Consider the following 15495-nt stretch of genomic DNA (forward strand, 5'->3'; position numbering starts at 1 on the left):
ACTATGCCTCGTACTTTAGTGAACGTTCTTTCAAGAACAATACGATTCCTTTTCGGTTTCAATAGACTGAGAAGCTTAATGTTCGAGATCGTAAGCGACCGTTTACTCTGGAAATCATGCAACTTAGCACATTCTGTAAAACAAAGAAACAACACGACTGATGTGTAAAAAAAAAAAAAAAAAAAAACAGCCAATTCAAGTGCGACTATGCCTCGCTCTTTAGTGTGTGACCACAAAATAAACGCTCTTTCACGAATATCATTACGATCCTTTGACGGTTTTAAAAAACCTCCGACATGTCCGAAGCTTGGAGTTCGCAGAGGCAAGTGTTTGCTCGGGAAAACATTTATTTATTTATTTATTTATTTATTTATTCACCACGACATACAAACATAGAAAGTTACAATGAACATGCACAGACTAACATGCACAGACTCAGCACAACTTGTAACAGAAACGTAAATCAAGGGCCATTTAAACATAATCAAGTACGACTATGCCTCGATCTTTAATGTGTGACCACAAAATGAACATTCTTTCCCGAATATCACGATCCCTAGCTTTACGGTTTTAATAGACCTGCAATCACAATCACAACATTTTCCTCGCGCAATTTGGTCTAAATGGGCACTTGTAATTTTTTTTTAAGACTACAAATTTTAGTCTGAAATGTCATCCGTCTCCTCCCCCTAACCCGCAGGGGGCGCGGCAGGGTCGTCAATTACATGGGCATCAAGTGAACAACGGACTTGAAGCTGTTTGCCGAAGTAAGACAAAAACCTAGGGTGGCGAAGAGTAAAGAGGTGATGGATTCAAAAGTAAACTTGTTTGTGTGGTGTTACGTCAAAAACAGGGCTAAAATAAGGAATAAAGAAAAGTCAGTTATGCCTAACTAAGTTTAGTAGCTGAAAACTCGGATATATAATTCAGACACAATATATGCGCTATCAAGCCTCCATTGCTAAAAAAAGAAAGGAAATAATTATTTGGCGTCACGAAGTTTAAACCTTTATTTAATTATGTCGTTAAAGGAAGTAATTGAGCAAGGGAAACTGAAAGTTTCGATTAGACAAACTCTCCTTACTTGTTATTTTGGATAAGCCGCAATTTCATGCCACCATGAATATTTGTTAGTTTTGGCTTTTATTAAACGGGTTTAGTCCGCGTTTCAGGCTGGCTAATTTGCGCGTGTAATTTGTAATCCACATTATGACGTCATGTGATTAGAATTAGGAAAGTGGGATCAATCAAACCTGGGCTGAAATGGCTCGTGCAAAATACTTTCAACAATCTTAAACTGTAAAACTCTCGTATTATTCTCAGTATAGCCCGACAAAATCCCGAAACGATTAGGAATGGCGTCCACCTACCCAGTTTGTCGCATTCTATTGGAATTAATGGAGCGCGTTTTGTCAAGTCCGGTGCAGACTCGCTCGTCTGAAAACATCCATAGACTCCTTCCTTTTTTCAGAACCAGGACGCCTCTCTTTCACAACCTTAGTAAAGGTATGGGTCGGTAAGTGAGCAAAATAAGGTACGATCTTGCATAGAACAACGAAGCGGTGAGTCGTCTCTGGAGGAGCGTTCCAAAAAAAAATTAGTGTTACGATGATATTGAGTATATCATTTATTTTATTCAGCAATATCTGTACATTGTCGAGGAACTATCGCTCTTAACATTTTTAAACCGAACTGCAAGTCGAAGAACAGACGTAGAAAGAGCACTGTTATTGTTTTAAAGGTTAATCAGCGACAGCAATCTTCTCAATACACAATGTTGACAAAAAAGGTTTAATTCTAGTTGTGTTAATTAACGTTTTTTTTTTTTTTTTTTTTTAACTCGCGCGCGCTCCGGAGGCATTAAGCTTACATCGAAAAAGAACAAAGAACGGTATTGCGTAGTCCAGCATTTCTTTTTATCGAAAAAAGAACGTCATTGCGTAGTCAATCGGAATGCGAAATTTCCCTTTAGAAAGTCAACAATTATCCTGCGAAATCGCGCGGAGTATCGCCTGATAGCCGACGAGGCCGTAGGCGCATCATCATCATCATCATCATCATCATCATCATCATCATCATCATCATCATCATCATCATCATCATCATAATCATCATCATCATCATCATCATTATTATTATTATTATTATTATTATTATTATTATTATTATTATTATTATTATTATTATTTTTGTATTCAACTGGTAATCATTATTCCCTATTAGTCTACTGTTAACACAAAACTGCATCATCATATTTCTCTAATAAAATTAAACAAGAATTTCACTGCGGTAACTGCCCATTTCCTTTGTATGCGTTAAAACTATCCATTCACAATAATCACTTTCCCGTGTTTGATATGATTAGTTGTTTGAAAATTTGCAGATGTCCTTGTGGATATTGCCAAAAATGCCAGCCTAAGGAAAGTCAAGAGGGATCATGCCATTGTTTGGCAAGGACAAGAAGGAAAAAAGTAAGTTGGAATAGGATGGTCTACCCGCGTTCATTTTACAAATTGATAACTAGCTACAATTATGATTCGATTCTCATGTAATGTTTAAAACACGAGCAGCAGTGTTTTATCGGAATTTAAAACCACAAGGCGATGCCGAGTGGTTTAAGACCCGCTTAAACACGTGCTGTGAGTTTTTTGAACGTCTTCAAGAACATTGCTGGAAAGGGAGTGTGTCAAGAGATTTCATAACAATGATGCTTTTGTGAACGTTGGAATTAGCATACGAGAAAGTGGTTTTATCGGGTTTTAAAACTACTGCACGTAATGTTTTATCGACCATTTGATAGGTCATTGGGTTTATGAATTATTAATGAGTTTTGAAGACTTGGCATCTGACTTACTCCCTTTTAATTTAAGAAAGGCGATTTGATTGGCTTAGCGGCCTTGGTATATGAGCCATTATACCATGCCCGAGAAATAGAGACCATTGAATTGTCTTCTAATTGTTCTTGCAAAGTGAAATCCGCAAAATCTAGCAATATTTCTGGATTGTTTTTAATAAAACAATTATTACACTCACGCTTGTTGGATATGAGATAGATAGCCATCTCATATCCAACGCGCGCTCGTGGAATAATTGTTAATTATACCTTACATACACAGGATGACTGGTTAAGCATGAGCAGTCACATGGATCTTATGGAAGCTGTTTCGGACACGATTCTGTTTAATCTACCTTTAAAAGTATGTTAAACCTTCCTTTATGGCTTTAATTGAAGTGTGCTCCTCCCTGAATTAACCCTCTGTCCCTCTTTAACAAATAAACCAACAACACTTTGCCAATAGTAAACTTTTTAAAAAGTTTTTCTTTTTTTTTTTCCACAATTTGTACTTTTCTAATTCTTACCAAGGAAGATAGATTTCTTATAACATTCGCAATGGCAGATTGGAATAAACGCAGTTATGTATGATTTGCAGATTTATTCAACAAACCTTTATTCCTTTGCCTCCTTTTAATAATGTTTATTCTTGAAGTGAATTATAATCAAACTAACAGGCACCCCGTGAATCACTTAACAGAGGCTTTCTATCAGCTGTATTTCGTCCTCTTTTTTAACAGTTTTGGTATCATTCTCAAAGGCTCTGCACTGGTTTATGCCAGAAAAGAACAGTCAAGCGCACCACAACAAGACTCCTTCCCAATCCCTCGAGGTAACAAGGACCGTACTGCGTTAGTCGGCCCAGACCTCGGCATGTTGGCAGAAGGAGGCAGCTTTGGAGAGATGATCATGACATCAAGTAACCACCAATCATACAACGCTACCATTGTAGCTGAAGAACTTACCTTCGTATTGCTCATTGATAAAGACCTGTACTCGAGATCCTTTGGTGCTCATAGACTGGAATGGCAAAACAAAGTCCAATTCGTTAACCAGTCACCTCTTTTTCAAAACTTGACTCCAGCTATCAAAAACTTGCTCATTGTAAATCTAAAACCACGCGGGATTCAGTTTGGGAATCGCTTTGTGAAACAGGGGAGCGCTTGTAACAGCTTGTTTTTTGTGTGTCGCGGTTGGGGAAAAGTGATAGCTGATGTTCGATTAAGCATGACGCAATATGAGACAATGAAAGCGGATGGAAAGACAAAAGATAAATTGGCTGGTAGGCAAACTGTTTTTGAACGAAAACATGGCCCCAAAACTCATCTTGATCCAAGTCGCCCTCTTTCAGTCATTGAAAGACGTAGGCACAGACAGGAGTACGGATATGTTGCCATAGAAACGCTCTTGAGGCAACGAGAATCTCAGGTGACCACAACTGGACCAAATGACGTCATTGGAGACATTGAAATAATTATGAATCTTCCAACGTATTGCACAAGCGTGGAGTGTATGGAACACTTGCAAGTTTACGAGCTAAGCAAAACCAATTTTCATCAGATTATCGCCCAAAGATGTGCTCAAACATACAGTGTTATTAAAAATGGCGTGAAGTCAAAGTTACATTTTAGATCCCAGCGAGTACGAGAGATTCCGCTATATACTTTGCTTTACGAGCGCACTTTGTTATCTCCGCAAGATAGGAAAAAGAAGCGAGGAACGACAGACACTTCAGAGAGACGTGCGACATTACTTTGGACAAAGAAAGCCTTGGAAGTTAAAAATATGAAGAAAGAAGCTGGGATGGTTAAACACACATCAGCAAGTGCAGAAATTGATAGTAAGGAGACGACCTCTAGGTAAGGAATTTATCTTAGGTGAGCGACGTTCCAGAAATTTTGAGTGTGGAATCATCGAAGGAAAGATTTCCCGACCGAAGTGTATCGGCAAAGTTTTTCTCGTTTCTGGTACCCTTGGCTTGAAAGCGATATATTAACGGGCCGTACAGGGAAATTATCGTCCCGAGATCTCGACAGTACGGACCGTGTGTAGCGCGGTACTTTCAGAAAAGAACGAGGGCCGATACCCTCCAGTACGGTCCCGAACAAGCTTGGTTAATAACAGATTTATAACACAAGCTGCTGAAGAGAACTTTCAAGATAAATATTTTCTGTCAAGACATAACATATCGTAAAAAAAAAAACAAAACAAAAAAAAACAAAAAAAAAACAAAAAAAAAAAACAAATGCGGAAACCGTGATGGATAAAAAAAAATGACCTTGTTCAAATTGAGGGCCTACCTGGTCTTTCGGTAGGGAAAAGGATTTTCAAACCGAATATTTGGATAAGCCATTACAGCACAGGAATCAGTTTGACTTACTTTTAATCGAACCAATCAGATTACTTTTGGTACAACCGTCAAGAAAGTTATCGTTCCATTTTCATTCAACACAATTCTCTCGAAAGCAAATGCTTTGATTCTTTGAAAATATTTAAACGAGGTAAGAATACCTTTTAAAAATATAAATGTAATTTGTTTACCCACGAAGCACCAAAGAGCTCCCGGAGCTCGTTGAAAGGTGTCCGTTCGTTCCAGGTCGAATTGGAATTTGGAAATGTTGGTTTTTGTGGGGAGAGGAAAACCGAAGAACCCGGAGAAAAACCATCGGAGCAGGGAAGAGAACCAACAACAAACTCAACCCACATGTGACGCCGAGTCCGGGAATCGAACCCAGGAAAATTAACGTCTTAAATGAATAGCTCGTCTAGCATGTCGAACTTCAAGTAAATGGAAAAATCGGGGTTGCAAGGTTTATACGGTTGGGAAGAAGCAGCCACCAAACACGTGAGCCGAGTCATAAAATTTATAATTCAATCTTCTTTGTCGCTTTCAACTATGAACCTTCTTGGTCGCTTTAGAGTTGGTTTATGACAATTTCAACCGGTCCTTTCATAAACTGGAATGTGCAGAAGATAATCATCGGTATCGTTCACCATCTTGATTTCAAGTTGAAACAGGGACACACGCGGGATTATTCGGGACAATACCCGGTCCAATACTTAGAAAATAGTAATGAAGCGATCTTTTAGTTGATTTTAGTTGTTCGCCCTTTGACTGCCTTAGTCGTGTAATAAATTGCGTTTTTTCTTGGAATTTCCGCCTAATTTTTCAGACTGAGACGGTTCCAAGCTAGTGAAACGTAAACGTAAACACACTGTTTCTACGGTTAAGACAAACTATATGAGACAACTTTTTCATCGTGATGCTGTCAAATGTCAATGTTGATGAAAGATAGATGTGGTTTGCTGATCAAACTCGAAGGTTGCTGCTAAAATTGAAATATAACACTCAGTTTCGTTATAACATGTATGAGATTTTGGTAATGTAGTAATAAGTCCAGTTTTGGACAATTAAGTCAGGAAAGAATCCTCGCTCGTCTGTCATCTATGGTGAAACTGTCATGACCATTTTCTGTTTCTCTTTTAGTGTTGCTGGTAAAACTGATGAAAAACAATCCGAGAAGAAGGTAAGTTCGTCGCTTAGAATGTACTAAAATATATAAATCACTTTATTTAAGTGTCAACGTCTTTAGCGCGGAGCACTAATTGGGGACACTTTCAAAATCGAATTGGAATTTAGAAGCGTTGGTTTTTGAGGAGAGGGGAAAACCGGAGTACCCCGAAAAAAACCTCTCGGAGCAAAGACGAGAACCAACAACAAACAAACCGAGTCTGGGAATCGAACCCGGGCCACATTGGTGGCAGGTGAGTGCCCTCACCACTGCGCCATCCCTGACCCCCCCCCCCCCCCCCCGCCCCCCTCCCCCTCCAACGTAATTTTCTCATTAAATTGTCTGACAACTAGTTAAGCTGAAATGAAAGACAGTATCAATCAGACTGAACGGATAATGGACAGTAGCTGCAGAAAGACAAATTCTAGTCAGTCAGTTAACGACAATTAATGCAGAAGAAGAGACATTCTAGACTGACAGTCAGTAACTTAATTCGGGGTGCTACAAAGTGGTGACGTCACAAAAACTAAATTTCCGAAGTTATGGGATTTGTTACTATATTCGGAAAGAGCATGATTAAAAACTGCCTACTTGCCAAAAATTGGCATCTTATTTTAATTTGGAGGATACATATTAGCACCATTATGCGACAATTTTTCTCTGTTCCAAACGTTTGGAACACGTGTGATTCGAATAGATTCCTGTTTTAAGTCGTAAGTGTCGCAAGCAGAAGGTGCCAGTAAAGCTACTTGTTTAATTTTTCTGTTCGCAATTATTGCTCAACATGTTAACGTCTTTCAGGGACCAAAACAGTATACAGTGGAGGAATTCCGCGCACTGAAGAAGAAAATGCAGGCACAGGGGAAAATAGCGCTCAGAACAATCTAACAATGGAATTGCACGGATGGATGATGGAACTGTGAACTGATAACAATCACGCCAAACGGTCTTGTGACGTCATGCTGACATTGGCAGAATGATGATCATCATCATTATTATGATAACACTGCAGTTAAGAGTCCGTTGAGTCACCATAGTAACATCAACGCTGTAATGACATGGCAATGGTCTACGGTATGCATTATAGTTTGATTACGTGATATTTGTCTATGAATAGTATTTCTCAGCAACAAAGTGACAAAGGCAAATGGCAAAAGCATAGTGGAGAAAATGGTCTGTAATGTCTACATTCGTGCTTACATAAGGAAATAGTAATCACCAAAAAGCGACAATAACAAATTCGATTACAAGCATGATGCATGGTGTATGGTTGAACTTGATGTTGAACTTTTCATGCAAAGAATACTGGCGTCATTTCAGTTTTTGACTATATAAAATCCTTAGAGCGAAGTGGTATGTAGATATTTCTGTTATTCTGTTTGGGTAATCCAGATATCATCATCCAACGACTTTAGAAACTGAAGAGGAGTGACAGTTTTTTTATGCCTTCCTTCATTTCTGTAGCAAACTAAATCCTATTGTGAAAATATCTGTCCGTTAAAAGGAACAATAGTTAATAAACAAGTGCACGGTGATTGAAGCTGTTGACTGGTCCGTTTACTCGTTTTTGCCTTATTGTTTAGTTTTTGTCAGCCCACTCCCTCATGCATTTTTGTATAACATGGATGAAGTGGTCATCAGTAAAACGGCGCATTCTTATTATATCCGTTGAACAAATTGACGGCAGTTTTCTATGATCTACACTCGTATAGACTATAAAATGACGTCATGAAATGCGTGCTTTATGAGATTACACGCATGCACGCTGACGCCACTTCTGTTCGATTGGAAAAGAAGGTTTGTTTTGAAAATGAGTGTGAATACGTGGGGAAATAGAAAACGCTTCGACTGTGCTCTGTTCTGTTGTAAAGCACTTAGAAAGCGGCTGGAGCACTCAAGAAGTAGGGAGCAACACTCGACTTTGTCTCGTGTTCCCCGCCCCTACGCTTCTTTAGTGCTCTAACCGCTTCCTGCGTGCTTTACAACAGAACAGAGCACAGTCGAGGCTTCTTCTAGTTTGTTTAAAAATAAAACTTTTGTGCGCCACCTTGTGGATGAATTAATATGTAGTAAAGAAGGAGAGACTGAGAAGTTGCATATTGCGTTTGGCCATCGATCTGGTGCATGTCCTCATGTTACTGATACTATAAATTAAGTCGCCATTGATCACGGCACGAATTTTTATAGGGACTACTTCACCAAAGTGCATGCGTGCGTTGATGAGAAGCACTTTATCAAATGCCGTCGGTCAGTTCAGGAAGCTGTGTTCATCTGTTTGAATCGTGTTTCATTTTCGGAAAGTTAGCTGAATCTTTTATTTACAAACGTTCTTTAGTAATTACAGAAGCGGTTTGTTGCCATATTTTTGAAAGCTTTGGCGATGGCGGAAAAGCAAAATCCCGGGACGAGTTGTATGTAAATTAGTCTCAACTGGACACTCCTGCGTATGTGCCCCAACTGACATAATCCTTTAGAGGAAGTAAAGTTCACTATATTATATTTATAGAAATTGGTAGTAACATCATGTGCAGTGCAAAGAACAATTTCAGGATTAAAGCCGGAAACAACACTCTTTTGGCCTAAAATACATAAGAATTCGTAATAGCGAATAAAGAACTAAGAATTGCCACCCAAAAATAAAAACGAAAGTAAAAATCATAAGTTTGATCCCCTCGGTGCCACATTGGTAAAATGTGATTTGCTTTCGAGGATTTAGGTACGTCTCATAAGATCGCACAGGGCATTACCAAGGCATTAGCATCTGAACAGTATGTGATGGGTGGATAGCCAGTGGCGTCTAAGAATTTACAGAATCGGGAAACATGCGACCGCTACCGAGAAAAATCATTGTAGGAAGGGTGTTGACCGCCTAGGCACGGCTCCCCACTGAGGTAATTACAAAGTCATCATTCAAGTCCTGCGCATTAAATCGAACCGTTGCCTGATTGCTCTCAAGATTCAGAGATCCATTGTTTCAAGAAAGGCCAACCATGTGAAGCAGGGGCAGGGCAGTTGAGGGCACAACTTTCCGTGCTTGATGAGCCAACTCTTCCAGACCCATTTCAAGCAATAACTAACTCAGACATTGCAGAGGCCGGTGATGAAAATACCATGGTGCTCGACGAGGACTCAGATCTTGACATTGAGCTATAAGAACTACCAGTACCCTTTTCCGCCGCTTTGTATGTACCATACACCGTTATGGGTTTGTAGACGGTTTAGACTTATCAGCGGACGGCCTTGATAGTCTGCTAAAGCTCTGTCATTTAATTTACTATAATACCGTATTTAGGTTACCATGTTACAGTTAGAATAAACGCCTCTTATCTTTTAAACGGCCCCATCGGACCCTTGAAATTTAATAAACGCCCCCAGCGTTTATTAGATCATTTACGTTAAACGTGAAATATTTCCGGAGTTACGAAGCAGGCCCAACGTTTATTTACATTTTGAGGTCCAACCAAACATTTGCAAGCCAAATGACCAAACTACCACTGTATCAAAAAGGTTACAAGTTCCTATTTATTCACCCTAATATGTTTATTAAATACGAGAACGTATGGTACATAGCCACTGAGATATCGGGAAACCTCTACTCCATCTTTTACAAGTCATGTTATCAAGAATACGCCTGCGCTAAAAAAGTCTTATGTTGAAAAAGGCGTGCAAACGAGGCGAAAGGGCCAAGACATTACAGAATAATCCTGATGTGTGACACACTGCTGATAACTGAGAATGATGTATCATTCCAGAAAGTGACACAGGCATGCTCTAATCAGGAGTCAAACCTAAGACCTTCTGATTCCTAGTTAGGATGCTCTACCACTGAGCTACAGGAGACTCGTGGGAGCTAAGGCCATTAAAGTAGGTTCATGGGACAAACATCCTGCGTACTGCTAGGATTTGAATCAGAAAGTGACAGGCATTTCATGTGGTGTCCCACAAGGCTCTATTTTAGGACCTTTATTTTTTTTGCTTTATATCAATGATATAAACAATGCATCTAAAATATTACAGTTAATATTATTTGCTGATGATACCAACGCTTTTCTGTCCCATAAGGATGCAGATTGCTTAGCTAACACATTGAATACTGAGCTAAATAAGTTGTCAATTTGGCTTAGAGCTAACAAGCTCTCATTAAATCTGGAAAAAAACTAAATTTATGGTATTTAAACCAAGTCAAAAACGTACAAGTCATGATATTCAACTTTTAATAAATAATTATAAACTTGATCAGCTAAAAGAAACAGTTTTCTTGGGAGTAATTCTAGATGAAAATTTAAACTGGAAGTCCGAAATCTCACATGTGGCTAACAAAGTCTCAAAGTCTATCGGAATCATTCGCAAATCTAAATTCTACTTGTCGACAAAATCTCTACGAACATTATATTTTACACTAGTCTATCCATACTTTTTTTACTGCAACCTAATTTGGGCCTCCACTTACAAATCGAACCTTGTTCGTCTTGAAATTCTTGGTATTTTAAAATTTCATGACGTACACCTATTTCAATTAGGTTTATTCATGTTCTCTTACCAAAACCATACCCTTCCCTTAAAATTTGACAGTAAATTCACCTTACAGAAAGAAATTCATTCGTATCATACAAGAAACTCTCATTTATATCGTTTGCCTCTTTGTCGAACTAACATCAAACAATTTTCCGTTTTTTACCAGGGACCTAAATTTTACAACTCCTTGTGTACCGAAATCGTCAACTCGTCCTCCTCTATCTCCTTTAAAAAAGCACTTAAGGCGTTTTTCTATAATAACTATTAGCAGTTTTAATTTTCTTGTAGCTTTTCTTTTCGTAATATATCCTTCCGTTTGACATTGTAATTGTATGAAATTGTAATTGTATCCGTCGTCGTGTTCTTATCTTCTTTTTTGATTTCATCTTGTAAAATAATAACTGAGGAGACCTAATTAATATAAGCTTCACAGTTTCCTTTAGGTCTCCTCGCCATTGTTACATCTATCTTTTTCTATTTTTTTTTTTTTTTTTTGTTTACATTGTATTTGTGGTGTGAGCAGTAGGTTATGAGTGGAATTAGCCGGGTTAGTGGATCCCCTTGGATCCCCTTGGATCCCCTTGGATCCCCTTAATTATTATTCCTAAGCGTCGAGTCCATGACGTCATCTATTGTTATAACCTAGGGAAAAATGCGTTCCTCCATACTAATGAAGTGTCGAGGTTTACTAATGAGCGTCACTCTTGCACAAAGGAAACAATAGACATGCCCAGGCTTGCCCGCTCTATTCCCACCCTGATTGGATCTTAAGATTTGTATGGCCAGTTTGAATAAAAGCGCGCTTTCTCTTGGTAGCGTCATTCCTTCATTCAACTTAAACTCGCTGGGAAAACTTTTTCCGATTTTTAAAACGTTAGTACCGTTGAAAATGGCTTTTTTCATCAACGTTGTTGATCTTCAAGCTGCCTTGAGCGCTTGTTTAACTGTCCGCGACTGGGAGATGTTGACTGAAGCCCCGTTTGCTGGGAAAATTTATCTCCGATATTTCAGGTTATTCGTGACGATTATCGATCATTACCGTTAAAAAACAAAACACACACATATATACACAAAGTGGCGCTGAAAACTCTATATTTCAAGTTTGTTTGACTATTACAAGACCGTTTTCTCCTACCTATCTCGAGGAAATAAAAAACTATTAAAGTCACGCACCGTTAGTCAGTTAATTATGCGGGTCCACGAGCGTAAAGTTGCATACAAATTAGTTCAGTTCTGCTGGAAAAACCCAAGGGAGTATCTTGACGCATTAGTATATAATCAATTTTATATAACTTATCAAGGATCAATTAAAACACGCGACTTATAATTGCTAGCAATAGAACCAGACAAGAGATACCGTTTAAAAAACTTTATTAAAAAACAATAAAGGGTTAAATACACAGCGATTTGAAAGGAAAAGGAATGAAAATGAATCATTTGACTGACTATTACAAATCCGTTTTTTCCGTTTTATTTCGAGGAATAATAAATATTCCTTCCGTGTCTACACAATTTTCCTACGGCCTCTAAGCCAAGAGTTCGACTTTCTTTGTTTCTTGCGGTTTGCCTTGTTCTTTGAAGTCGGTCTTTTAGTTTTTGCTTTAAAAGAAGCCTCATTTCTCCGCTGTCTTGACAGTTCGTACACCGTTTCTTGTGTCTTTACTGGATTGTGATAGTGTTTTTTTCCGGAATCATCCGCTTCACTTTCGTAAACTACGACTTTAACTTTAGGTTGCAGTTTCGCTTCTTGTAAATACTGTCTTCGCTGTGTGTGCTCTAACTGATGAACATCCGCGAGATGGTTAGCTAATCTGACAAGGTATTTAGCCCCGCACGATGGAATCAGTAGTATATGTTCATTGGAATTAGCCGGGTTAGTGGATCCCCTTGGATCCCCTTGGATCCCCTTGGATCCCCTTAATTAATATTCCTAAGCGTCGAGTCCATGACGTCATCTATTGTTATAACCTAGGGAAAAAATGCGTTCCTCCATACTAATAAGTGTCTTCCTGCATACTAATAAGTGTCGAGGTTTACTAATGAGCGTCACTCTTGCACAAAGGAAACAATAGACATGCCCAGGCTTGCCCGCTCTATACCCACCCTGATTGGATCTTAAGATTTGTATGGCCAGTTTGAATAAAAGCGCGCTTTCTCTTGGTAGCGTCACTCTTGCAATCGCTTTGCTGGGAAAACTTTTTTTCGATTTTCCAAACGTTAGTACCGTTGAAAATGGCTTTTTTCACGAACGTTGTTGATCTTCAAGCTGCCTTGAGCGCTTGTTTAACTGTCCGCGACTGGGAGATGTTGACGGAAGCCGTCCAAATCCCAGAGAATTTTGTTCCGTTGGCGTTTGCGCGATTGACAGAATTGACACTCCAAGATATCGAAGTAAGTTTTATATTGCCTTCATTGATTCAATCCATCACAATACTGTTTCTTCTCTGATCTTTGATGTTTCATTTCATTTTAATAGCTTGGTGAGAACCACGAGTCAGAGGAGTCGATTCATGCGTCCACTTGCGTTCAAAATCGCGTAGCAGCTGATACGGTAAGTTCAATGAGTATTAGTATGTTTGAACTTTTGTGTTAATACTTTTCACTGACCCTGCCTTACTTATCTTTATAACTTTCTCCCGTAGACCGAATCCAATGAGGAAACTATCAGCGCATTTGACGAAATGTTGGCCGAATATTCTCAGCGCGAAGCACTTGTAAGTATTGTTAAAGCGTTTTATGTAATTGATTTATAAACCGTTGGATGAAGTTTTGAATGTCCAACAAGTGTTTTAGTTCACTCTTTCAACTTTATCTTTCATTGCAGGGATCAAGCGATGACTCACAGTCTAAAACTGGCAGCGGGGAGGCTGATTTGCAGGTGGATTTGAGCGATTCGGTAAGTTTTTTTTACAAACTTTCTAGCACGATAACAGACTGTTTTACGCACTGTTAAGCAACTTTAATTATGCGGGTTACTTTGACTTACATTTGCATGAAGCCCTTGTTAACTTCGTTTACAGACACAATGAAATAAAAGCGATGTGTGAAGAAGCTGGGTTGTAATTAAATTATATTTTGCTTTACAGTTTACGGACACTGAACTGCGAGATATCGAGGACATGGAACACGATAACGAAGGATTTTTAATGTGTGACAATGGATTCAACAGTCTAGGAAGTCCTAAAATATTTCACGGTCTTAGATACAGAAAATGGATGGACGAAGTATGGGAATCTTACAAGTTTTATGTCCAAAAAATGAAAGAAGACTCTCGAGACGACCCAGATCCTACACTTTGTTTAGAGAAAGACAATTTACTGCGTCAGGCGTATTTCAAGTACGCAAGTGATGACGGCCATCATCCCGAAAGTTTCCGAGTGTTGAAGGTTTTATATGAAAGACATATTGAAGGCAAACACGTACCTTTTGAAGGTTATGTCATCAGCCCCGAAGAACATAAAGAGATAGAAAGAGATAAACAGTTATCTTCTTATTCTAGAGCTTTTGCACGAGATTTACGCAGATCAAAATGTATTGCTATGCTTAACAATATAAGGAACCAAGATCTTCCTGTTTGTTCTAATTAAAAATATTGCATTACCGTCTGTGTAAAAATAGAGCTGTCTTGAGATCCGTTGAAAGATTTGAGTGAAATAAAGTTTTATTCATCTTTACACCGCGTTAGTCACTAATTATGTTTAACAAATCTTTGACTCGAGCTCAAAAATTTGCATGTGAACTATCTCGTGTGTCTTTTGTTTGACAAACAATAAGTCACACCCAACACCTACTCTGATTGGGTAGTCCCAGAGTCAGTGTTTATAACAATACCCGAACCGGCTACACGCAAGATTCTCAGACCGTCAGTTCCTTAACAACATGGCTAACAAGTTTACTGTTGGAACCCCAAACACCCTCGGAAAAATGTAGAATAGTGATATTGAAATAGAATATCGGAAACTATTAGAGACCTGTTTCAAAACCATGAACGGAACAAGGGAATTATCACAGAGAGCTTGTAAGGCAATTAAAACTTAGCGACGCGCGACACCCACGCGTGTGTCTGAGAAAAATAAAGACACATGACTAAAAATGGCCCGTTTGTCTCCTTTTGTCCCGTTTGGCGTGGCTTTGACCTTTCAGGCCTGGTTATGGCCTTTCAGGCCTGTGTTTGGCCTGGTTATGGCCTTTCTGGTCTTCTTTTATTTATGAAGGAGAACGCCTAGTAACCCCGCCTTCATCAATTTTCTATAAAAGAGACGCGTTACTTTCTGAAGTTTAGTTTCCTGTCAGAAGGCGTGCGGTTCAAACCAAAGATGACGAGCACAAACTATACCTTATACCTGCAACAAGGTGCTGGAAATGATGAAGACAGTGAAGAAAGCGATTTCTCCCAAGAAAGCGAAGCTTCTAGTCAAGGAACGGAGTCTTCAAGAGAAGAAGAAGAAGAAACAGAAAACTTACAGCCGTGGTCACGCATTCTTGATGAAGCCGAGAACCGCCACAAGACCCAGCTTAACGCTTTGATCAATCAATACCAAGAAAACGGCGATTCAGAAAATGTGGCTCGTAGTAAAGCCGTAAACGCTCTCGTTCCTGTTTACAGAAAAGAGCTGAGAAAAGTGCTCTTAGAGA

General features: G+C 39.0%; 2 protein-coding genes across 3 annotated transcripts; both read left to right on the forward strand.

Moving 5' to 3' along the window:
* Positions 1 to 1217: 1217 nt before the first annotated feature.
* On the forward strand, positions 1218 to 8018 carry LOC146453987 (uncharacterized). 2 transcript variants are annotated; one of them, XM_085096079.1, is made up of 5 exons: positions 1218 to 1506; positions 2384 to 2471; positions 3574 to 4692; positions 6324 to 6360; positions 7147 to 8018. In XM_085096079.1, exons 1-5 carry the CDS (start codon positions 1356 to 1358, stop codon positions 7231 to 7233), a joined length of 1482 nt encoding a protein of 493 aa, XP_084952205.1. In that variant the 5' UTR covers positions 1218 to 1355; the 3' UTR covers positions 7234 to 8018. The 2 variants fall into 2 exon arrangements, with proteins under 2 accessions (XP_084952205.1, XP_084952204.1); XM_085096078.1 differs by having other exon boundaries at positions 6321 to 6360; positions 7147 to 8014.
* Positions 8019 to 13093: 5075 nt separating this feature from the next.
* On the forward strand, positions 13094 to 14484 carry LOC146453988 (uncharacterized). The gene is made up of 5 exons (XM_085096077.1): positions 13094 to 13251; positions 13337 to 13411; positions 13503 to 13574; positions 13685 to 13756; positions 13947 to 14484. Exons 1-5 carry the CDS (start codon positions 13165 to 13167, stop codon positions 14445 to 14447), a joined length of 807 nt encoding a protein of 268 aa, XP_084952203.1. The 5' UTR covers positions 13094 to 13164; the 3' UTR covers positions 14448 to 14484.
* Positions 14485 to 15495: the final 1011 nt, after the last annotated feature.

The sequence above is a fragment of the Pavona decussata genome, unplaced genomic scaffold (assembly GCF_977016875.1).
Source record: "Pavona decussata unplaced genomic scaffold, jaPavDecu1.1 SCAFFOLD_321, whole genome shotgun sequence".
Lineage (NCBI taxonomy): Eukaryota > Metazoa > Cnidaria > Anthozoa > Scleractinia > Agariciidae > Pavona > Pavona decussata.